General features: G+C 45.6%; 1 protein-coding gene across 2 annotated transcripts in view; it reads left to right on the top strand.

Annotated features, from left to right (window-relative positions):
- The window catches only part of PDE4A (phosphodiesterase 4A), a 974338-nt gene that overhangs the window by 428177 nt on the left and 521055 nt on the right, over positions 1-25106 (top strand). Inside the window, exon 1 of one of the 2 annotated variants that reach the window (XM_078640014.1) lies at positions 17053-17403. The exons of the other annotated variant lie outside the window; for it this stretch is intronic. Within the exon in view, the coding sequence (XP_078496140.1) occupies positions 17150-17403 (254 nt within the window). The 5' untranslated portion in view covers positions 17053-17149. Of the gene's footprint in view, positions 1-17052; positions 17404-25106 lie in introns of those variants that run through there. 2 annotated transcript variants of the gene reach the window in all.

Genomic DNA, 25106 nt, shown 5'->3' with positions numbered 1-25106 from the left:
GGAGAAAACTGGATAAAAAAAAATATTTAAAAATGCCGCTTACCTTCAAGGTAAGAAATCGCCCAGCCCACCGCATCCTGGCAACTTCAATCTCGCAGCCCACTCCTGCAAAGGACACTTTGAAACTGACCAAAACAGGACGAGAAAAAAAAAAAAGATCCGTCCACCGCCGCATGACGTGAGCAGAAAGCCTAAAATTCTCGGGAACGCCCCCGAATCTGCTCCGCAATTGACGGACAGATCTCTGTTCCAATGGCTAGCCTCCATTTATGGAGCTAGCCAATGGAACAGAGGGGCGGTGACCAAGCCACATACTGTTAACATAAGATTTCGCCTGCGCCGAAAAGCTGCGCGGAGCGCAGCTTTCGACAGGCGAAACCTAAAAATGGGCAGAGCCATTACAGGCCTCACCTTTTTAGTCCATGGAATCTAACCACTCTGCCTATCATCTGGACAAGCATGCAGTGCCTTTCTGAGCAGATCTACTATTCACTGCTGGCCATCGTAGGACTCTAATATAGTCGACCCTTAAAGGTCCTGACTAACTGTAGCAGCTGTTAATGAGGTGCAATTTTGGATGACAAATTATTTGTGTAAATTCGTAATTTTGATGATGCACATTGTCAGAACAAATGAACTAATGATGTTACACTTGAAAGAACTTGATTATGTTGTTTTGAAGTGTGATTAATAATGGAGTAAAGTTATGCCACAATTTCGGGCAAGACTCCATTTACTTAAAATGGATGCAGTTTCAGATGTTCCGCCTATCTTTCTCCTGTCATCTCCACCCTCCCAATCAGTGACCCGTTGCAGGTCTTTCTCTCTCTTCACAGTTTCAGCAGAGTACAGAGTGCTATGACACAGAAGAGCAATTGAATTAGAAAGCATGGGTTGTGAATGAAACTATTTATCATGTACCTGATGTATCATTTTGAAGGATTTCCACTGGAAGCAGGCATGCAGAAGAACATAATTCTATGAGCTATTGTTTGAGAAATATTTCATATTATGTTGAACATCTTCGGAGTGCAGTTGCTGAGGAAGAAAGCAGAAGATTTATATTACCTTAAGAAATGGGTTCTTTTAAGAAATGTCCGTAATTACGAGGCTGTCTTGGATTAGCCAATGTGACTTAACAATGATCATACCATGCTGAATCTGCAGTTTTGTTAATTGTTCTGCATAAGTTTTGTATAAAAACTCCTGTTTTGAAGGTTCGGGGACAACTTCTCATTTTCTGTGCAATTATTTTGAGACTTTCTTTTCCTCCAATAAGATACTGTCAGTACTCTTAATGAGTTTAACACTTAGGGGGGGATTATGATGGTAAAAAGAACACCACCGCAGGGACGGCGGTGGCAACCGCCAGCCCTGCGGTGGCAGTCCTTCCACCATCAAACATATTTTTCCCACTGCCAGATTACGATGGCTTTGGGTATGGACGGGAAGTCCGTCCTCCGCTTTTCCGCCATTCGGCAATCGTTATGATTGCCGGCCGGGCGGAGCTGGGCAGTAATATGATGGTGGTGCCTAGCAGGCACCGCCAGCCATATTATGATGTGGGTTGTTCAAGGCCTTTCCATGGCAGCGATGCCGCCATGGAAAGGCTGGCGGGGATTGACTTTGGGGGCCCGTTGCAGGCCCCCTGAGGGGTGGGGAGCGCACTTGGGGGGTACCCATGGTACCCACCTGCAGTTCCCTGCACCAAGTGGCAGGCACCATGTGGTCCCTGCCACGTGGTGCAGGGAAATGCTGTGCATGCCCTTTTACCATTGTGGACTGTGCTGCAGCCAGCAGCACCGTCCGCAATGGTAAACGGTCAGGATGCGCCCGCCAGTATGGCGGGCGCATCCTAATTGGGCCGGTGGGACCATGCACATCTGGCGGTCGGTCCCATCACCGTTATGGTGTCATAATGAGTCCTTTAGAATCTAGAGGGATTTAAATGCCTAAAAAGGGATTTTTTTATTATGATTTGTGATTCTGTGTTCAGTATTTGGGCCTGCATGGCAAATTATGCATTCCTCTGTATTGTTTTTATTAATAATTCTATATTAAAACGTTTAAACCCTATTTTGATTTAGAACTCAGTTATTAAATATTCCCAATTTCTATTCTAACTTTTACTCTGCTAAATTAATGCCTTATTGATGGGGGGTAGCCTCTTGCCGCTAGATCAGCGAGAGGTCACAGAGCTTCCTATGATAAAAATCATGGTGCACAAGACTTTGTGGTTCAGAAAATGATTGGGGTTTGGCTCCCACACTAACCACAGGCTATGACAGCTCCTCCTTAACATGATCTAATGACATTCACAAAAAGGATGGCCATAATGCAGTCTGTCCTTGCAGATCTTGGTCTGTTGCTCCTCCCACCCAGGAACTCAGAATAGATGACCCTATGTGGTAACCATCAAAGTGGACTAACCATAAATGCATGTCTATTTCTCATACCTCTTCATTCGTCCCACCCGTAAGTGCTGTGTCTCAAAACACGATAATTACACCTAGTGATTATCATGCACAGCATGGGAACACTTCCTACACAGCATCTAAGCAAGGGCAACACCCTTCCAACCAGTTGTATGATGTTAGAATGCATTCTGTTGCAACGCATGCCTTTACCACGCATGCGTTACAACGGAAATGCCATTACAATGCATAACCTTTTCCATCAAGTATGTCTTTAACATGCATACCTCTACAACTGATTTTGTTGTAAAAGCATGCATGTTAAGGGTATATTTGTGGTAAATGTTTTCCCCTACTCAAGTCCTAAGACCTGTCAATTGCACCCCGTCCTTTTTTTGTTTAAATACCCCTCCCCTTCCCTGTACCCCTGAGCGACCCACCCTCCGCACAAAACCCTGTGCAACTCCCGCCTCCTTAAAATAAACTCACAAACATATTTGTATTAAAATACATACATTTAAACAAACTCATCTAATATCCCCCGTACCTCTCCACGACGTCACCTCTCCAGCTCTTCTGAGACGCGACGCACACCATAGAGAGGAAGCGGAAGGGTCCGTTTCCTCTATAATGTAAATAAACCACCCTTACCACACACATACCTTTTTCACACATAGCTTTACAATGTAATACCTTGTAAATGCATTCGTAGTAAAGGCTGTGCGTGGCGATGGTGCATGCGTTGTAACGCATGCGTGGTTAAGTATATGCAGGGAAACAGCTGCGGTGTAATGGCTGTTTCCCTACCAACCACACACTCTACATGGCATAGCATGCTGTCCATACGGGCAATCGCTTCAGTGCCTTACATAGTCTGTAACTTTTTTTAGGTGGGGGGAGTGGAGTCAGACACAGTGGTAGCAAGTGCTATACAAATATTTCAATACAGTGCATCGTTCACCAGTGCTTAGATAGTGTTATCGTGTGCTCGGCACCAGTACTCAGCACCAGTACTTATTTCTAAACAATAGCACTTATTTCTAAGACTTCACCACCAGATGGTGATCTCTGACTATTTTTGAGCTATATATATCAGTGGAACGTTTTACCAATCAATATACCAAACAAGCATTTGCAATGCAATACGTCTAGCAATTGCGAGAATTTGAGCTAATGGCATTGTAAATGACAATGCCTTTTATTTGTGTTTGAAAACCTGCATAATAAAAGGCATTGTCATTTACAATACCAATAGGTCAAAGTTTCGAAAATGCAAGACCTATTGGATTGTAAATGCTTGTTATTTACAAGCACCCCATGCCTGCTGCTTACATGTTAATAGAGGCCACGCCCCTTTCTTTAGACGAGCCGTGTTAATGAAAGGTCCACGGCCACTATTAAAGTGAAAGTGCGGTATGGGTGGCTTTTTTTTGTAAAAGCGCCTTGTGAAAGTGTGATGAATGTTGCAGAAAAGCATGTAGTGCCTGCAATAGGAGAAACCATTAAAGAAAGTAATGCTTATAGAGTAAATAAGACATACCGTGTAACAACTGAAGTAAAAAGGCAAGACCTCCTGTGAGGTTATAAATGAAGACAAGGCGGTACTAAGGAGGGACTAACAAACCTATTAATGAATCAGAAGCCAGCATTTATGAAGGACAATGACACAAGACAATGACAAATATGGGCGAGAGTGCACGGGGCTTCAAGTCCATACCCCAATACAGCATTCCTCGCAGAGCAGCGCATGTGCTGCCCAGGCTTGACCTAAAACGTATAGAACTAGAGTTTCCACATCTTCCCTAAAGTTTGGGGTAACCTGGAAGTTTTCGAAATTGGACTCTTATTTTAGTGTGATGATTAGCAATGAATGCTGGTGCTGGTACTTGGTAGCCGTGGCAGGATATGTGAGCAGTGCCAATTTCAATGGAAGACCTTGGACCCTGCCACATTTTTTTAACTAAGCACTGCCCATTACACCATTGGTCACTGTAGTCTGGTGAAAAACCTATCCCATTGGTAAAACATTTATTGAAATTAAAATAGCTGAGATTCTGAACGTACCAGCCGTGGAATGTGAATAGACAGGAAAAGCCCCAACATAGCTTCTGTAATACCCAGCATCCTCTCCTCCTGTTTAAGCCCCATGTGACTTGCTTGCTGCCTCTGAGCCATTCTTATGAAGATAATAGTATGAAGACAGCCAAGGCTTGGAACAAAAGAAGAGAGGCCCCAAAAGGCAGCACCGCGCCGTATTCGGATGAGTTATCGCTGATTTTTAATTCGAGCAAACGAACAGTGCTCCCGCGAGAGAGGAGGAGGCAGGCGCGGGGGAAGCTGAAGATATCAAGCCCTGTTGGATGTCAAAAATCCTTCGCAAACCAGGCTCAGGCTAATGAAGAGACCTCGGACGCTAATGTGTATATTTCAGACGTTATATGGTGCTGGGGTGCGGATGCTGGAGAGTAGATGAGAGGCGAGGCACGGATGCCCTGGAAGAGGATGGGTTAAGAGGTGTAGTGCAGACAGTGCCTCTTTCTGGTGGGTCTAGTAATTTCCAAAAACATGAAATCTGCCTGGGTTGAGGGAGTCACATACTCGTAGTACCAGGACAGGCACTATCGCAACTGTGAGTTGTTTTGCTTAAAATTATAGGGTTAATCTGCTATTCCTGCTCAGAAAGAACCACTACCCAGTAAACCACCAGTCTGGCACGCAATTTCAATGACAATGCTTAGGCACAGCACACACTAAGGGGCTAATTTATGAGAAGGTGATGCAGTGCAGCGCATCAAGTCACCTTTCTGCACTGTGTGACAGGGAAAGGGAAGGAATGCCCCATATTTAAGGCAATACAGAACATTCCTGTCCTTTCCCCTGTGCAGGCATCCTTTTGGCAGCCTATCACCAATGCAGGCACCCGGCAAGGGTTCCTGTGTTGCATGCAGGAAGGCATACCTTCCTGTCCAAAACTAATCCTGGGAGGCCTACTCCTCTATGTGTGCTGCAGAATGCTTGTTCATTCCTCACCGTTTCTTCAGATCGTCAAATCTTATTTAAAAAACGTTTCTGCTATTCACACTTTCCTTTCATCTACCCCTTTTTAGGTAGCAGCCTACCAGACAAGCTGTCTGGCTTGCTAAAGACATCTTGGGGATTTCAGAAAGTTTACCTAGGAATGCATTCCTTCGTGTTGATTACCATTGGCTTGTGGTTTGTAACTCACATTTTCTGGCTTTCTTTTTTGCTGGCTTTGTTTGCTTTGGGATCTCCAGGTTCAGTTCATCCCTCCTGTTGCCTAAACAGTGTTTACTGTATTCTTCCAAGAACTCCCTTTCTGTAAACAGGCCTTTAAATCTAGCTCTTATCTTGTCACTTTTGCTGTGATTCAAAGACCGAGGTCAAATGTCAGGTGCTGTCTTCCTGAGGGTGCTTGTTTACTTTTCTTTATTGACTTCAAAGTATCTTGCTGGATACTGTGGGTAGAAAATAGTTTTTTCTAGCACACAACAACATGTGTATGCCACAACTGCACTCTATGCCACTATACTCTGCAACACTCTACGTCAAGGAACTCTAAACCAGTTTACTCTACTCAGTGCCACTCCAGTGTATAGCACTGTATGCGACTCCACACTATACCACACCAATACACAACACTTTGCCACTCCACTCTACAATACTCTACTCCACTCTTCGCCATTCCACCGACGACACTCCACACCTGTCTCTCCTCATTGCCACTAACTTTTAGCCATGCTGAACAGCAGCCTGGTGTACAACTGGCTAAAAAACATTGGCAAAAGCCAATAGCTGTTGCATGGACAAAACCTATTGGCTTTGCCAATGTTTGTATTCTTTTATCCTCAATGCATCCTTTTGGAGTCCCAGATGTATTTCTTGTAATTTTACAGAGTTTAGAAAAAAGTCTCAGCTGTGCCTTTGATTAACATTTATTACGGAATTCTTCTACTCCCCTGAGTAGGTTGATTTTTTCACTGTCTAAAAATCCTCAAAATTAATTAATGTTGACATGGTAAAAAATACCTACTCATCTGAAAGATAGCAAAAATTGATGTTTATTTCACAATAATCTGTTCTAACGAAATGAACTAATGTGCGCTCTCTCTGGTATCTGGCACTAATGTCAGCAGATTTGGAGCTCAAAAAGAGCAGGTTGCTTCTGTCAATGTGACTTGTTGCAGAGTGTATGCTGACATATGTCGGCCCATGTTGACTCTTAAAATGTAATGAATGTTCCTTTTTCTCCTACCTCTTCAAAGCGGTGACTGATGAAGGACTGTTTGGTTCAGCTGTGGCGCGCGAGTCATATCCATTTCTGCATGGCATTCAAAGCAAATTACAACTTTGTACTGAATGTACAGAGGGCAAAGAAACTATATTGCCACAGAGGAGTATATTTCTTTTCGTTGTCTAAAAGCCTCCTGAAAAAGTCAAAGAAAAAGGAAAAATAAATCAAGACAGGCAGCAAACACATATGCAATTTGACCTCTGTTTATTGGTACATTTTGAAAGGCAGATTTAAATTTGAAATTCCCAGGCGCATTGACTTTAATAATGTCGAGCATTATGTGGTTAATATTCTTTTCACGACCTTCCTCTGGCGGGAATCAATGGTCCCACAGAGTTCAGAAACCACTTACATTTCTTGAAGATAGCTTTCTTCCTCGACACAAGAGTATAAACCCCTCCAGCTCATCTCCCTATCTCAGTCCCCCCGGAAAGAGGGCTTATCTGTCAAAGAGCAGTGCAACAAAGTCATTATAAGCCAAGAAAATGCTCTCAGCCAATCGCAGCTGGCATCTAACAAAACACCGGCGGCCATCTTGGATGTGTGAGCGCCTCATAGGGCTGCTTAAGGCCCAGGGACAACCGAGAACAGTGGCTTCTCCTTAATCCATTTTTCTTCTCAGGGTGAACAAAGATTACTTATCATGTAATTTAAGAAAAACAACTTTTAATTATTTTCAATTTAAAATGGGATTAATTGTGTGACAGGGCTGCAAAGCAGAAGCGGATGTGTCTCAGTCCTAGCGTTTCTACAAGTCTTAAGGGATCAGGGAGAGTTCGATGACCAAACTGCGTTACATTTTTTTGAACATCCCCTCTACCACACTAGCACGGAAGGGATCGCCCCACCTAATGTGTCTGCAGTTTCATGGGGTACAACATTTCAGGACACATTTTTCCCCTGAAATGGCTCCTGAATTCCTAGCTGGATCTACTAGGGGAGGAGGGGATAAAAAGTGCCGGCAGTTTCACTACGCAAAAAACGGAGGACCTTTCATCACTTAATGTTATCCCTGAAGATAAGTTCAAAAGGTGGGAATCCACCCTCATGGATAACATACACAATGTTCTCCATCTGCTGGTGTTTTTCTATTACCATGTGTGGACAGTTTTGTTTGGAACTGCCTTGGTTTACATGGTGGACACTGAAAGGGAGGACGATGACAGGAATGGACTCGCTGAGATGCCTTAAATTGGGTGAGGCTCTTCCGATGCAACATCGGCTTGAGTTGTATCTGCTGCAAGGGTTTTGTTTGATGGTGTCATCAGTGGCCGTTCCACCATCAGGGCCGGCCTTTAGCATGTGAAAGCTGTGTTCACACCCAGGGTGCCAACCTCCAGAGGGCGTTGGAGCTGCCTCCAAAGAAAAGTGGGTTTAATTCACCTTTTCTGAAGGCTGCTGGTACCTTAGTCTACTTTTTGTTTGTTCTTTTTTAATGCCACTTTTTAATGTCCCCACCTCACCTTCCACATACTATGAAACTTTCAATAGGTAGAAAATAAAACCGGATAAGGGGTAGTGGGCGCCAAATTGATTACGCCCCGGGCACTATCTGAACAAAGACCAGCTCTGTCTACCACTGGAAACCTGATTCTCTCACAGTCCAAATGAGGTGAGAGAAGGAAGAGGAGGGTGGATGAGACATCTGATGACACTTGTTGTTTAATGTTCAATTATTGCTGTTCTTTAAAGAGGCCCATTTTCTTTCATCTCCATGCATTCAAACGATGACCCCAGGGTGGCTCTGATGTCCTGACGTTCAATCCATGCTTCTCTGCCTCCATTAGGTTTCCCCTTCACCACCCGTCGCATAGTCCACAAGCTGGATTTTTTTAATCAGTTTTATATAGTGAGAACTCCACCTGAAGGAATCGGCGTGCTTTACATTAGCACCAGTTGCATTACAGACAGACACATTAATTTTTCGGTACCGGGAGATTAAGTGAGTTGCCCAGAATCACAGGATGTTTAGCCTTCCGCCAGGATCGAACCTGGTTCTCCTACTTTAAGGGCCCTCTAGCCATCATGCCTCATCCTCTCCCTCTCACATACTTGTCTTAAATTTTCCAAAGTTTAACTGTTTCAATAAGAACAAAGATTTGCAGGAAATGGGACTGCAGCATAGCTAGCTAAGACTTTCATCTTCAGAAGCAGCTTCCAAGAAGTACCTCCTCAGACACCGTCCACCTACTAGAGCCAGTCAGACAGTGCCTCTCTGGGGCTCACAGACCTTTCCAGGAGGTGCACAGACAACATCTCTCACAGCCCACAGGCAGTTACCCAGTGAGAGCTTGTGTACAGCTGCACCAGGGCATATCTGTGGTTTATATACACACACAAAACCCTAGTGCTTGCTAGAGGAGGGAACTATAGGCTACGGGGTGTTCAGGGTGAGCTGGCCTCCAAGTGAGACATGTACACACAAAATAAACTACCCTGAATTAATGTCTGATTCTAAAACTGAAACTAGGTGCACTATGCTTCCTTATGTGGCGTGCTAGGCATCTCAAAAAAGTGAAGGACTATCCTCACACACCAGCTGGTGTCATGCTTCATCATTGGCAGTCCTCGCTCTTTAGAAACTGCGTTTGGTAGAGAGCGGGCCTTCACCTGAAGACAAGGAGGAACTTATAAGAACTAAGTGGGGGGGCAGGGGCCTCGTGAAAAAGTGAGATTTTAATAAATGTATGTAAACGCCAAATATAATATCTTTGTTAGGTGTTTCCTTAATATTAAAACTAAAGTGTGGAGACCAGGGGGTTTAGTACCCCATCCATGTCATCAACATGTTTCTGCTTTGTCGGCCCAGAGGGTCCATGGCATTCATCAGGACGAGATATAAAGGCTCCTATCTAGTCTCTTGGGACTAAGATGTGTCCACCAAGTAGGATGACCTTCGTCAATCTCTACTAAAATGTAGGGTTTGCCTTGAAACCCCTAGTCAGGGGTTGGGATGCCCTATCGGAAGGGGGGATTGGACGGACCCCTGTGGTCACACTTGCCTCAAGGTGCGTCCCTCGTAGTTCTCCAAGAAACCGTCTTCGCCTCTTCCCCGCTGGTAGTGTATCTGTGGTTTGCCAAAGGTGTTTTCTACAGAAATATTTTGTAATTTTGATAATGACAGCTGAATCAAATGTTTGTCTGCCAAGTTTTATCTATTCGTATACAATTTTTACAATTATTTTTAATAATAATACAAAAAAAGCAGATTTGTGCTTCAGGTAAGTAACTGACCAAACAACGCGCCATTAGAGCATGGTCCATAGGGAGACTATGAATGCAATAACTTGCATAAGGAACGACATTCAGGCAAGTATGGCAGACTAGGAGTAGATGTGCTCTAGTGCTAGTTCTGCTGGCTTTGAAACCTCGGTACCCAGGTTCTAATCCTGGCCTTGAAGCTTGATTCAACATTACACAATTCTGGGCAAATCACTTTAACTCCCTGGGGCATATTTACAATTCTCTTGTGCCGCAGGTACGTCACTTTTTACCATTTTAAAAGCGACATACCAGCAGCGGAAGGGGCTTGTAAATAAGCCCACCTGGGCCTAAAAAGTTAATATTTGATTTGAACTGATGTAATTCCTCTTTAGGTACACAATCTTGTAGGTGTCTCCCATCCCCACAAGTAATTTACAGCATTCTGCTGATTCCTAGCTAGGTTTGTGCTACATAAATACCAGTACATAAATTGTTTTGGAAGACTTTTCTGAACATGGAACTGGAAGCATAGGGAGACATTTCCGCCATTGGACACGATACACAATTACGCATGGGGAAAAGTCATCACATTTGTGCAAAGGCATTCATTATTTTACAATTTTTATTTCCACAGGGAAAATTACTTTCCCAGTTGAGAAATCCTTTTCTATACACCCGACTAATTTTGTAGAATGTTTCGTTCTCTTTCCCACGTGGTGGTCATAAACCTTTGACCATTTCGACAGTGAGAATGGGTCAGAAACAAACCTGAGTATACAAACTTGTGAGCTTGAGATTTTTCACAGATTTTCCAAGGTGAGCTCCATAAGGAACACCCACTTCCCATCCTGAGAGCAGCATTCCACAGCTCTGAGAGTAGGGCGCTCACAAAGGTGGATCTAAGGAGCATGTCACCTGAGAGCAGAATTAACTCAGACACATTATTACTCAATCTTGGCTTAATATTGCTCGTAGGTAAATGCAGCTAATGCACCATTTGTTAATAGCATGCGCTTGTAAATTGAGCCAGTTGCATGTCTATGTTCGACTAACGCGGGCAAATAGCTTTGCGAATCAGGACCATCAAACCTAAGAGTCCATCATTCCCATAGTTATCCTATATGTCTGAAATGAGGCTGGCCATCGTTGAGCCTATTGGGTATCAATATCCGCTATTGACCCAGTGCCAGGCTGCATGCAATGCCTGTTTAGAAACACTGACAGTCACTTGAACCTTAAAGAGAAGAGATTTGTAATAATACCCCCAGGAGTTCGATGCTGCAAGGATACATATGCTGCCCTTTGTTGGCTGCTGTTTCAGATTCTTATATATATGGGGTTGACAGAGTATAAAACCTAACTACAAAGGAACAGAGTGACGTACAAATGAGGGGGAGGAGCTGAAAGTTGGGGCGGATATCCGGGAGAACGGATTCTAACATGCTAGGTAGTGCAGGGGGGTGGTGACTTGATAGATACTTGGATACAACAAGCCTCTGTGTGAAAAGAGTGGTGAAGAGGAGGAAGGAGGGTGCTTGTCAGAGCTGGACTGCGATCGCGTTCCATAAATTGTGCCAGGGATTTCCGGTGCTTGGCACCGGCACTTAATTGCCAGCACCGGTTTTTGTGACAGCCCATCAACATGGTGGCACTGTCTTTTTAAATCTGAGATGAGCACAACAACCGTGTTTATTAAGTCAAAATACATTGAAAATGAATAATACCTCCCCCGGCCTCATGCCAATATTATAACTGTTGGGGCCGAAAATAGCCTGAATTGTCACAATTGTAGGAGTGCAATGGTTAGGTGTTATGGTACGACTGATGCCTGCAGGGTATGGGTGGTGCAGGCTGCAGTGGCCTTCCGAGGTGGGCCCGGGCTCTTAACTTTTTTTTACAAATTAAGCACTGTGTGCCAGATTCCTGATGTGTCTGGTTTTCTCTTATCGTCTCTTGGTTTCCAAACTTGCTATGTTACTGCTCCTCAAGCTTTTGCAGCTATGGGTTTCCCTAAACTGACTTTTGCACTCTCCTACTGGCTTTCCAGAAGCTCTGGCCCCAAAGTTAGATATCTCCCAATCTTCATGGAACAGGAAACCAAAATGGCCGATGTGAACCAGTTAACAAAATAAAGTTTCACGCTGTGGCCCGTGATCTCATATCTCGCGATGTCACCTGTTCTAGTAGCATGCAAGAAATTTGATTGACATGGCTTCTGCAAGACACTACAGAGACATCTGTGGTTGTGGGTCATAAAGGTAACTCGAGAACTGCCTTACATCCAAGCCTCAACTACTACAAATTGTTGTAAGTATTGTGGCCATACGGACAAGGCCCAGTACTCTTTGAAACAAAGTCAGTGCATGTGCTCTGTCCGCTGTACCCAGTGCTGGAAATTGAGTAAATTAACTCCAGAAAACTACTAACTGAGTGTCAATGGGCGGGACAGCAAGGGGGTGAAGTCATGAGGTTATGAAGAACAATCTCTTGAGGAGCAGTCAGCGTATACAAAATGTGCCCCCTAAGAAATTGTAAACAAGGCAAATGTTGCAGTAAAACTGTTCTAGCCTTCTTCATTGGTCACAAACAGACTGCCTTTTAAGACAGCTTAGAGGGCAAATGCACTTGCTGCAGAGATCTTTCTGTAACGTGCTAGGTGCAGTGTTTAATTATGGTAGGATAACCCTGGTGTTAGTGCACTTGCTGTAGAAATGCTGTCTACTCAGAGCTGATATTTGTATTTGTGGTAAGATAGCTTAGTTTGTTAATACATTTGTTAAAGACATCCTTGTGTTACCTGCAGATCACAAGTTACAACCCTGGAAATGTAATGGAGCTCATTTTGTTATGCACTCACATCAAAGAGCTGCACGTCACTGAATGTAACCGGCAAGGCAGATGTTTTGAAGCTTGGAGGTGTTTTTGGTCTTTCATTACTGTAAGGTTTGTTAAACTGGTTCCCTTGGGTGAAAATAATCACTTATTAGCTAGTGACATAATTCCACACACATCGGTAGATGTGCCTGGCATTTTTAGAGTATGCCCAGACCTACGCGGCTTAACAAACAGACCATCTGAAAGCCAAAAGCCACTTCCAAATGTCAGTTTGTCTCTAAGCAGCACGTGAAGTAAAGCCTGATTGACTTTGTTTACGCATTGTCTGTGTCAAGGTGGTATGTTGCAGCTGTGATCCACTGACCACAAACTGGTCAGCATAAGACTGGCATGTGTCCCTGTGTTAAATTGTAGGACGTCCGGGGGTCCCGACCCATCTCAGTAATGGCTGCCAGATCATGCCTGCCGCTGGGTCTCCTTTTATTCCAGCACTGGCTGGACCAGCAGACGAGTCTAAACTGACCAACTCCTGACACCAGGTAACAAGTTGAAAACACCTGGAAAAAAATGAAGGAGGCGTGTGAATTCCTTGAATGTGTTTGTGCTACTGGTGAACACTTTAGAGAGCGTTCCACTCCTAAGTTCTTTTGATCTTCCTGACAATACCAACTGCAGGCAAAGCAGAGTTGGATTTGCCCTAAAAGGGGTGGCCAAGCTGGAATCGGCTTCCATATCTGCTCCAAAAGGATTTCAAGCCATTTGAGACACATTTCAGTTGTGTTGGGCCTCGTTGGTGTGTCTTGAGAGCCCTATCACCTGAAGGACCAAAGTCATGCCATACCTGTGCTACTTAGTGTGAATGTAATCTCATCTTTATCTTTTTGTGTGATCCTGAACAAACTACCTCATTAGTCTATGCCTCACTTCCCTTAAGAGACAAAAATGTGAAGTCTTGGAAATGGGCTACAGTAGTATTTGCGGGTGTCTCAGTTAGTATGCACAGCTGGACATGTGGTTGTCTACGGTATCTCCACGGTTTTGTTGCCAACTTTTAAAATGGACAACCAGGGGAGGTTTACAGAAAGCGAGGGTGTATGATTTTATATTTTGAGTTGGGGGGTGAGCCCCTTATTAAGCTGCCACGACCTAGCACAAAACGTAAACAGGGTATCACCAGGCAAGATGAAAGGGTTCTGTCTGTCCTTGCACTCGCATGCCAAGCATTTTTGGGTGAGACCAATGTTATGCTTGCTTGAGGGGCTCTAGTGTTTAGAAACCTACACATTTCCCCTATTTGACTCAGCAGCACCGTGGACAGAGCCGCATCTGTGTGTAAAGCAGGATATATATGCACAGAGGGAGTGGGACTGAGGGAGCTGGGATAATGCTCGAGGTTGTACCTTTGTATTTACTGTATTTAGTTGGGTTTTTTTAGATAGCACTGCAGGCCACTGGTGGTGGCCCTTGAAATTCATAGGTCAGATACATCAGTAATGTGATTAGTTAAAGAAATAGAAAAAGTAACATCAAGGGCCAAAGATAACTGAGTACTCTAATAACATAACTGAAGTAGTAAGATAAGAGGTGAGACAATTAACCAGTGTATAAACAAGCACTGCTACCCATGGGGTAAAGATAGACTGGAAATAGCAGTGTGTACAGAGTCAATAACACTAAGAATGGAGGGATAACAGTGGACGTCACATCATAAGCTGCGTTTGAGTAAGGAGTGAACAGTAGTAATGATGGATTCCTAAAAACTATGACCATACACTGTGTGTAAGATGTTCTCTGGGATCAAGGCAGTGCTTAATTTGAGCCAGTGCTTTCTGGTGCTCAGCACCAGCACTTAATTGGTTTCCAGTGCTCGGCACCAGCATCTAATTGTCAACACCATACTTAGAACAGTCTACCACATGGTGGCGCTGCTCATCTAATTTACAGATGAGCAGAACAATGGTTGTTTATGAATACATTATACCTTAAAATTGCTAATACCTGCCTCCCCAGCCATTCCTTTAGCTTTGGGGACCTGGAATAATCAGAACTGTTGCATTTACATGTGATAGAGATGGCTAACAGTTGTTTTGGCAGCGATGACAAGGGCGATGGGTGGTGCAAGCTGCAGTGGCCCCCTGGGCAGAGTCCCGGCACTTAATATTTTACAAATTAAGCACTGGATCAAGGTGTAAACAGCGGGAGACACACAGGCTTCATATGATGCACTGTCTTTGCTGGCCACGCTCCAACAAGTAGGCTGCTGCGCTCTGCAGCTTGTGGAGCTCATTGAACTAAAATGTGAGTCTTAACTGTGTTGTTTCCGCATCCCCCCTGATAGACTCACCAGGGAAGGTGTTGGACAAGCAACAGAGCAGCTGCACTCTACAGCCTTGGCAGCTCGCAGGTTTCACATTTAGGCCAGTCCCGATAGGGGATGCTTATGCGCACCTTTCATCCTATGAGAGAGCAACGAGTGTTTGTAAACATGAGCTAAGTGGTACTCTGCATTCGGCAGCTTCTGGACCCTGCAGGTGTAAAACGTGGCTTGGTTCCAAAGGGGCTCGTGCCTTTCATCCCTCCTCATTGATGCTTTCGACAGAGGGGTTAGCCTGCTCTAAGAGGGCTGCTTCGTTCTGCAGCACTATGAGTTCACAGGTGTGGCACAGTTGTTTGCCAAGCTGTAAGCAGAACTCCTATGTTTTGCAGCCACGTGACCTCGCAGATTGAAACTGTGAGCCGGTTCGCAAAGAGTGTTCCTGCTAGGCAATTTGGCACGGTGTAAGTGGGCTATGCTTTCTGTTGCTTAATGAGCTCACAAGTGAAAATTGAGAGCTAGAGCCAAATGGAGTTTGTGCTCGCCACCGCACCTGGTAGACCCTTTGGTACAGTCTAAGCCAGCTGCTGCCTTCTGCTGCCTCAGGAGTTCACAGGTGCAAAATATGAAGGCCCAACAAGAGTTTGTACTCACCGCCTGCTGGTTGGCACTTTGGTGCGGTCAAAATGGCCGCTGCCTTCTGCTATCTGGGGAGCAGACAGGTGCAAAACGTGAGCTAGGCCCAAAGGGCGTTTGTTCCCCTGTTGCCATGAGATCTGTCAATTCCAAAAGACCAAAGGGCGCATCCCGGTGAGGAAACAGCAATGAAGTGCAGGGCGCGCCATTAGGCTTGTTCACAGTAGCAAAACTCTTAGCTTAGCATGCCCCAGGCCTCCCCGCCTCCTCGAGCCCAGCGTGAGACACTCTTATCGGTGACGGTTTCCTAAGAGTTTATGATCTCTGCGCTTTCGCAAGCGCCTGCACTAAGCAGAGGAAGTCTGGCTCAAGCAGCCTTTTTTTCTGCGTTCGTGCACGCCTCTTACTCACAGACTTGAGCGGTGACCAAGGCAGTTCCTCAGCAGTTGTCGAAATGTTTTAGCTTTGGCCTGATAGAGAACTTACTCTTCTTCCCTGACCGCACCACTGGTTTGACGTTTGCATTCTCAGGCCGTGAGGGATGGTGGCGCAGCAGAGGGTCCTAGTGTGTGTGGGCGTTCCAGGGCCCTAGGGCCCGGGCTGGGTTGTGCCTCTGGTGGGAGTGTCTTTATTCTTAAAGTTTGCCAGCACTTCGAGTCCCATACGTGCGTCCGTCCTTGCTGGCTGTCGACGCTGCAGTGGTCCGGATGGCTCTGCCACGAGCCCTCGGTGCGGAACTGAGGTTCTCACCGCCGCAATTACGTCACTGAGGATTTCTGAGCGCGAGAGCGGAGGGCCCCGGTGGAGCAGCTCGTGCCATCAGACCACGTCATTGAGGATTCCTGAGCGCGAGAGCGGAGGGCCCAGGTGGAGCAGCTCGTGCCATCAGACCACGTCATTTTGGATTCCTGAGCGCGAGAGCGGAGGGCCCAGGGCAAGCAGCTCGTGCCATCAGACCACGTCATTTTGGATTCCTGAGCGCGAGAGCGGAGGGCCCAGGTGGAGCAGCTCGTGCCACCAGACCACGTCATTGAGGGTTCCTGAGCGCGAGAGCGGAGGGCCCAGGTGGAGCAGCTCGTGCCATCAGACCACGTCGTTTTGGATTCCTGAGCGCGAGAGCGGAGGGCCCCAGGTCAAGCAGCTCGTGCCATCAGACCACGCGCTTATGCTGACCCCAGACTGACATGAGAACGTAAGCAGAGGCTCTTCCTTGCCTTCCTCAGCCCTTCTTTCTTACTCCTTTGATTCGGAGACCGAAGAAATCGAATCTGTGGCATGTGGACCACATTTACTCCTTGAACCCCCACTCAGTCAGAGGGTCTGCAGTGAGTTTTTTGAGTTTTTGTTGGTGATTTGGTGCTCGACATCAGAGTATAAGTTGCCAGTTACAACCTCACGCTCATCTTGCCATCTGCCATTGGGCTACTGTCTACCATGGCTCGTGAGAAGGTTAAGAGCATGCCCAGTCTCCCCAGCATTCCTGAGCTCGCCTCACTGCAGAGCCGGGAGGACGAGACCTTCCTCCCCACCTCACCTGCAGCGCGCCAGTCGCGGACACCCAAGATGGGCCAGAACCGGCCACCGACTTCCCCCATCTTCTTCCCGTGCACTTCGCCGTCATACCTGAAGAAGATGGCGGTCAACCGGAGCATCCAGGAGTTCCACAAGAGGAAGTCCTTTTCGAGCTGGTAAGATGGGAAGATATTAGAACTTACAGGGATGGTGAGACAAGACGGTGTAAGGCCTTACCTGGTTGGTGGCTAGAGAGGAAGGTGCAAGGATGCTGGAGAATAGGGTGGAAGGCCTCCCAAGGAGGGTATAGGCTTTCATAGGGTGTCATGGATGACACATCCAAGCAGCAGCAGGGTGCAACATCATCCAATAATGGTGAGGCAGGAGGGTGTAATGCCTAATAGCGGAGGAGGTAAGGTCGCCTAAGGGAGATGTGAGACTATAGCGGGCCGTTAAGAGTGGAGGAGGTGCAACTTTGCACACCTCTCTGCTAATGCTCTGACATAGGGGCTTTGATTGCTATATGGAAGAAACTGTTACATAAGAGGATGTTTAGTGCATGGTAGAAACTGTTGGCATTGCTTTACAGAAGTGGCCGTTAATGCACAGTAGCGGGGTCCGTAATTGCGTTACAGAAGAGGTTGTGAATGCACTGTAATGCTGGCTATTATTGCTTTGCAAGAGAGGTTGTTCCTGCTCTATAGAACTTGCTGAGGTGAAAGAGCACCTCTTGCGTGGCTGCTGCAGTCATGAATCTCATACCTGGCATCCCACCCTCGCCCTGCCCTTTACTTCACATGTAATTGGCCTCCATCCAGGAGCATAGGTACTATTGGTGCAGCAGGTGCAGCTGTGGGCCATTGAACTCTGGTAATTGCTGTATTTTACTACCCCAACAACAGTCCAAGGAGTAGTTTTCCTTGATTGCACATGGGCCCATGGCCTCCTGCAACACTGCTGTCCCCCTCAGGAAAGCCTAGCTGTTCGATCAACAGACTGCTGTCTGTTGCTGAGAGCACGGTGCAGGCAGTGCACTTGGCAACTTGGGTGAACAGCAAAAGAGCTGAAACGTATATATTTTTTATATGAGCATCAACCTTGTTTGACCCGGTCACCAGACCTTGGATTTTCACGCGTCCGATTTTAGTTGTCAATGTGCTGGTGACTGCTATCACATCCAGCCTATTTTTAGGTCTCGCCTGTCGATGCGCATGCGCATCGAGCAAGGCGAGAGTATTGCGAGTTATCCACTCTTTATCCACACTGCAAGGAATCGTGGCGATTCCTTGCAGTGCCCGTGACTTTTAAGCTCAATGCGCATGTGCATTGAGCTTAAAAGCGCGTGCACAGCCGCCCGCATTCCTCCGACACCTTTGAAGTGAAGCTTAGCTTCACTTCAAAGGCCCGGCTTCTTCACACCCACATGCCGCTCTGCCCCGCTCAGCCCCCTCCCCTGAGTCATCCTGCCTGCCCAGACTTCTCCTCCCCCCTAATTACATCCCGCTTTCACACTCGTTCGTTGCATGTGAAAATATTCAAAAAACGTGAAAACATATTTTATTCATACTGTAAAAGCAAAGTAATGCATTTAAAGTTGGAAACCCTTCATTTACATGTTCTAGTAGTTTTGCTGATTTAACTGTTGTGGCTTCATTTGTTGTCCATTATTTAACCATCTTGTGGTCCGGACTCGTAAACACATTCTGCTTTTCAGTAAAACTTAAAATGTGGGAATCAGCCATAAGCAAGTCTGAAAAGCCTCGCGGTGACGACATCATAAAGCAAAGAGCTTCCAAGTTTAATAGGATTGATTGATGCAACATTTATTAAGACTTGCGTTAAACTTGCTGGTCACAGATGTGTACCATCAGTAGGGCCTGCTCCGCCTTTCATCCATCCTTCTGAGATAGATGTGAGGCACACAGGCAGGTAATATTAACGTGGTATTTACAGTTCTTTTTTAAATTCAAATAGTTTGGCTTTTACAGTTCAATAAAGCAAAAATACACTTTGGAAGCAAACGCTATTTAGAGAAAGAAAAAAAACTTTTGTAGCCTGTGGTCGAACAACCCGTGGCGTTTGTGACCTCCACTCACACCCCCTGGGGCGCAGCACTTCCTTTCCAAAAATGTGAATGAATAAATACGTCCTTCCTGGTAACCTCGCGGGCAGAGGATCCCTGCACAACCACAGAAACAACACAACTTCCGCTGCACGCGCACTTGTGCAACCCGTGCCTGTCCGGGGGACATTGCGTCATCCTGTCACCAGAATAGTAGGCCTGTTTTGCAGCATGAAAATAATTCACAGGGACCCTCGCCTGCCATGGCACAGACTTCCAGAGGTTAGCTTTTTTTTTTTTTTTTTTAAATCATTATTTTGGTGGTTGTATAGCGCTTGTTGTTATTTTAGGCCAGCCTCTAGGCGCTGAAGGCGGGATTAGGGACCATCCGGCTCCGTGGTCTCCCAATGTGGACATAGATAGCCCAGTTCATTTCAGCCCCTCTCAGGACACTGACACGACCCCTGCGCCTAAATACACGCCGCGACGCCCGTTTCCAGGCGCATGCCATACGCAGAAAGACACGTTTTGCATTTTTGAAAGTTCAGCTGCTACTAACATCCCTCCCCCCGCCTCCCCGCCCCGGTGGACCGGGTCCAAATTCACATTAAAGACGCCCAGAACTTCTGTTTGTCAAATGCGCTGGCGCCTCAGGAGCAGTAAATATGTTTACATTATAAAGCGCTTTTACGAACGGGTCGGGGCGGCCCTCCCGCTTGCTGGGAAGTATACACAACACCTAACAAAGGGTCCTGTCATCAGGCAATAACTCCCTAGTGCCAGTTCAATTCACAGTTGCGTCACATCATTCATCACATCATTCATAGAAAGACTTGTCTTGGAAAACAAATAACAAGATGACAATTTGAGGGAAGTTAAGCATTTTAATGTAATCTCTTCAATCAAGCCACTTCGTCTAATTCATGACATTGCTGATTTAGGTCAATGACGACTTAACGTCAGTTTTTTTTTCTCCCCCAAAAGATATTTCACAAATCAGCAGCGAGTTGTTAGGGGTACAAAGGAAATCTTCACACTCTTTTTATACACTTCACTTTTGTGCTAGAAATGCCTGGATTTGACAGACACCTTCCATGGTTTCGTGTAGTGTTTGCTGTAGTGTTATATTATGTTGTTATATATTTATACAGCGGGATCACCAATTCCTTGCCGTCTTGGCGCTCTGTTCAAACCCCAGTCTGCAGCTGTGATTCATCCATCACAGTTTCTGCATTGCAGATTTTGTTGCACGGCCACATTGCTGTGGATAGGTGATTTGGCATAATAAAATCATGTTTTAAAAATATTATTTTATTCTGTGCCAATTGATTGTAGTTTGCACTCGCCACAGGCAGCACAGTCACACACCCAATGCCACTCACACACGCAACGCCACTCACACACGCAACGCCACTCACACACGCAACGCCACTCACACACGCAACTCATCCCCACTCATCCACGCAACCCCACTCATCCACGCAACGCCACTCACACACGCAACGCCACTCACACACGCAACGCCACTCACACACGCAACGCCACTCACACACGCAACGCCACTCACACACGCAACGCCACTCACACACGCAACGCCACTCACACACGCAACGCCACTCATCCACGCAACGCCACTCACACACGCAACGCCACTCACACACGCAACGCCACTCATCCACGCAACGCCACTCATCCACGCAACGCCACTCATCCACGCAACGCCACTCATCGACGCAACGCCACTCACACATGCAACGCCACTCACACACGCAACGCCACTCACACACGCAACGCCACTCACACACGCAACGCCACTCACACACGCAACGCCACTCACACACGCAACGCCACTCACACACGCAACGCCACTCACACACGCAACGCCACTCACACACGCAACGCCACTCACACACGCAACGCCACTCACACACGCAACGCCACTCATCGACGCAACGCCACTCACACACGCAACGGCACTCACACACGCAACGCCACTCACACACGCAACGCCACTCACACACGCAACGCCACTCACACACGCAACGCCACTCACACACGCAACGCCACTCACACACGCAACGCCACTCACACACGCAACGCCACTAATCCACGCAACGCCACTCATCCACGCAACGCCACTCATCCACGCAACGCCACTCATCCACGCAACGCCACTCATCCATTTGCAAAACGAAAAAAGTTAAACTCTTCTATTGCGAGACCTATTGCATTTTCAATGCTTGTTTGGTCTTGCACACAAATAGTTGTATCTGTTTGTTGTTGATAGACCACAGTTCCAATGCTTATATTGGGATCTGGATCAGCCCATTGATTATCATTGGTTGTCATTCTTGTCAATCTCATTCACTTGCTTCCTATTCAATGGCTTTCCTTCCTCTTCTTGTGTTTCTCCCTTCCCTAGAGCATAGTTTCTTTACAATCCTTCTGACTAGATAAGTTATATCCTTCGGCTATTTACATTCAGCGAACAACTTTTTTTCCAGCACTGCATGAGAACATCTTTATTTTCTTGCTCTCTTCCTCACTGTTTTCCCCCTCACATCCCTTTCCCCCGGCTCTCTGTGTTGCTTGCCCATCCCTAGTTCGTCTGTTGCTTCCCACACCCATCCTTTTCTTGTCCAGTTATTTTTTTGCGCTCCTTTCAGCTCTTTTATTGCTTCCCACCCATTGTTGCTCACCGCCACTTAATAACATTGAGTTGAACCCTCCCTTCACTCCACTGCTGCTCCCTAGCTCCTCATCGCTCTGGGTTTTTTCCACTTGCTTTCTCTAAAACAACCCTTCTGTGCACTTTTTATACTTTATAATTTACAGCTCCAAGATTTGTGTATGGCATTTTGGAATGGTTAAAAAAAATGGCTGCCGCCAAATCCTGATGCATTTGTGTGTATGTGTGGTGATACATGCATGTACAATGCTGTTGAGTGTCAGCAAAAAGCATTGGCAAAGATGAAAGGTCATCTAACGCCTTCCAAAGACAAGACCTGCTAGCTTACCAGCCCTTGTTTGAGAAGCCATGAAGCAGAATTGTCTTGTAGCATGTGTTTGTTTGTTATTTCTCTTTCTCACTAGACAAAGAAGAATTATAAAACAAGCATTGAGGAGAGGAGTTAGCCTAACGGCTAGGGCGGTCAACCTCAAATCTGGGGAACTGTGTTTGAGTCTCGGCGATGGCGCTGAACATCCTGTGATTCTGGGAAAATCACTTACAGGTAGATTCATCAAGCATTTTTGCGAGCGCAAATGGTGCGAATCGCAAAATTCGGCCGTTTCCGGCCGCAAAAATGGCATTTGAGATTCATCAAAGGTTCATGAACTCGCAATTTGAAAAATCGCAAATAATTGCAATTTATCAAATTGCGATCGCATTTAAGGAATCTCAATTTGAGATTCCTTAAATGCTATTCATGAACCTTTTAAAATTTGCGAATTCGCAATTTCTGGCCGCTATTTACCGCGAAGTCTGACTTTGTGGTAAATAGCAAAAACTTAGAAAAATGCACTTTAGTGCATTTTTCTAAGTGGTAAGTTACACACATACATGTCCTTTGGACATGTGTGTGCGCAACATCAGGCTACATTTCCATTTCAGGGGTGCTACAGGGTGTCCTTTGGACACCCCTGGCACCCTTGAAATCGCATCCTTATTTGCGATTAGCAAATTGCTAATCGCAAATAAGGATTGACTCCCCATTCATTCCTATGGGCCTAATAGGAATGAATGGGGAGTTATTCCTTATTTGCGATTAGCAATTTGCTAATCGCAAATAAGGAGGCTGTAGGAATCGCAATTTATTTTGCAATTTCTACATGAATCCCGATTTGCGAGTCCTTATAATCGCTATTATGGACTCGCAAATCGGGACAATGATGAATCTGGGGGATAATCTCCCCATGCCTTAAAAAAAAAAGTGTCCTCATGTAATGCAACTGGTGCTATGTAAAGCGCTCTGATACCCGATTCGGGTCAAGTTTGCGCTATAAAATTCTGTAAAAAAAAGCATTAGCAAAGTGAATAAGACTCGCCTTGCCAATGCATCTTCAGGAGAAAGCAAAGAACGTTTAATACATGCACTTACAGATTGATGCTGGTGCCAGGTTCCTTTTTTTATTTACTGATCCAAGATGGGAGATGGCACTTGGATTAGTAAATAAAAAAAATGTTTTTGCGTGGAAAGCGAAAATAAAAAAGGACCGCGGGGTGGGAGCAAAGGAGGAGCTGGTGGGAGGAATATGGGGGGAGCAGCACACGAGGGAGAGAGCAACATAGGGGTGGCGAGAGAAGCACATGAGGGAGAGAGTTAGATATCACATGGACTCGCATGGAGTGAATAAATAAAAAAAGAAAAAAGCAGGGGATGGTTAAGAGGCTATACTACAGGGGACAAAAACGATAAGAGGATGGCGAGCCATTGAATAAGAAGCAAGGAAATGAAAGTGACACTATAGCCAACCAGTGGTAAGCAGTGAACGGGCTGTAAGCCCTCTGTATGTTCATAATAGATCTTTCACAACCAGAGAGCTTGTGCAGTCTGGTAGGCGAGACCTAATAAAAGATGTGTGCATGCCTTCACATCTATGCCACATTACAGTGTATCTTTTGTTCCCTACGAGGATGTGAGCTTCTTCTTCTCTCGAAGATTTGCTGCTTTAACGACTAACCTGCAGTGGCACATCGTCGGTCTCCTAACCCCATTGTATCCCCCCTCCCCTTGCAAATATGCTTGAACTCTCCTTTGTGGTTAGAAATAAACTTTGTAAACAAAAAGAGGATTTTAACAGTTAACCTTTTCCCATCTTCTTCATAAGGTGAATTGAAACTAGTCCTATGCAACTTTTTGATTACACTCACAAAATAGCAAAATTCTCAATTTGTGTGTTACAAAAATGTGTGTAATTCCCCGAAAATTAGCATAATTTTTGTCATTTTCCACTCAATCTGATCTACTGCCAGTACCATGTGTGGCGTTATTATGTTCGTATACCCATGCATGAAAGTTTCGCCCGAGATACCGGAAAACCACATTTAAAGCTCCTTGCAAAATTTTGTGTAATTTAACAATTTTGTTTGGAAGAAAAAAAATGATTTGTCTCACTCCTCATTGAAACCTGATTATCAGAAAAAGCCCCAATTTCTGAACACTACATGAGGCTCACTGCTGCTGTCGTGACTCTTCCAACCAATTGTTATTGCCTCCTTATGACAGGAAATGCAAGTCGGAAGTCCCACAGTGCAAACCACTTTTCGATAGGAAGCTTTTTTTCAACCTTCACCAAAGTTTATGCAAAATTTGGCAAAAGTTGGAAACTTTTTTTGCTAGGACTCATCAACATGAAAATCAGGACTATTAAAAAAAATGATGCCACATATTTCCTTATGCTTCGTTATAAGAATTACTTTGCAGAAAACAGTTAGCGCATCATTTATGGCCTTTTGGCGTACGGCAGCGCAGCAAAGCACCTTGCTGCACTGCCCTACGCCACAGTGAAAGGGCAGGAATGCACCATATTTAAGCAATACGGAGCAGTCCTGTCCTTTCTGCCTGCACTGGCGCTGTTTTGGCAGCCTAGTGCCAACGTAGGCACCTATTCACCATGGTGCAAGAAGTCTTCAGTTGCAGGCATTTTGTTTTTGTGGAGGAAGGGGCACTTTCCTGCACAAAAAACAGTCCTATGAAGGCGTTTTCATGGAAAGATTAAAAAACGAGGAGAAATTAACATATTTCTCCTCGTTACGCCTCATCTTGGGAAGCATACGGATTTGAGGCCTCTCCACGTTTACATCACTATGTAAAT

Source organism: Lissotriton helveticus, chromosome 1_1, assembly GCF_964261635.1.
Source record: "Lissotriton helveticus chromosome 1_1, aLisHel1.1, whole genome shotgun sequence".
NCBI classification, from domain to species: domain Eukaryota; kingdom Metazoa; phylum Chordata; class Amphibia; order Caudata; family Salamandridae; genus Lissotriton; species Lissotriton helveticus.
The sequence above is the reverse complement of the archived record's forward strand: the minus strand, read 5'-3'. Positions and strand labels throughout refer to the sequence as shown.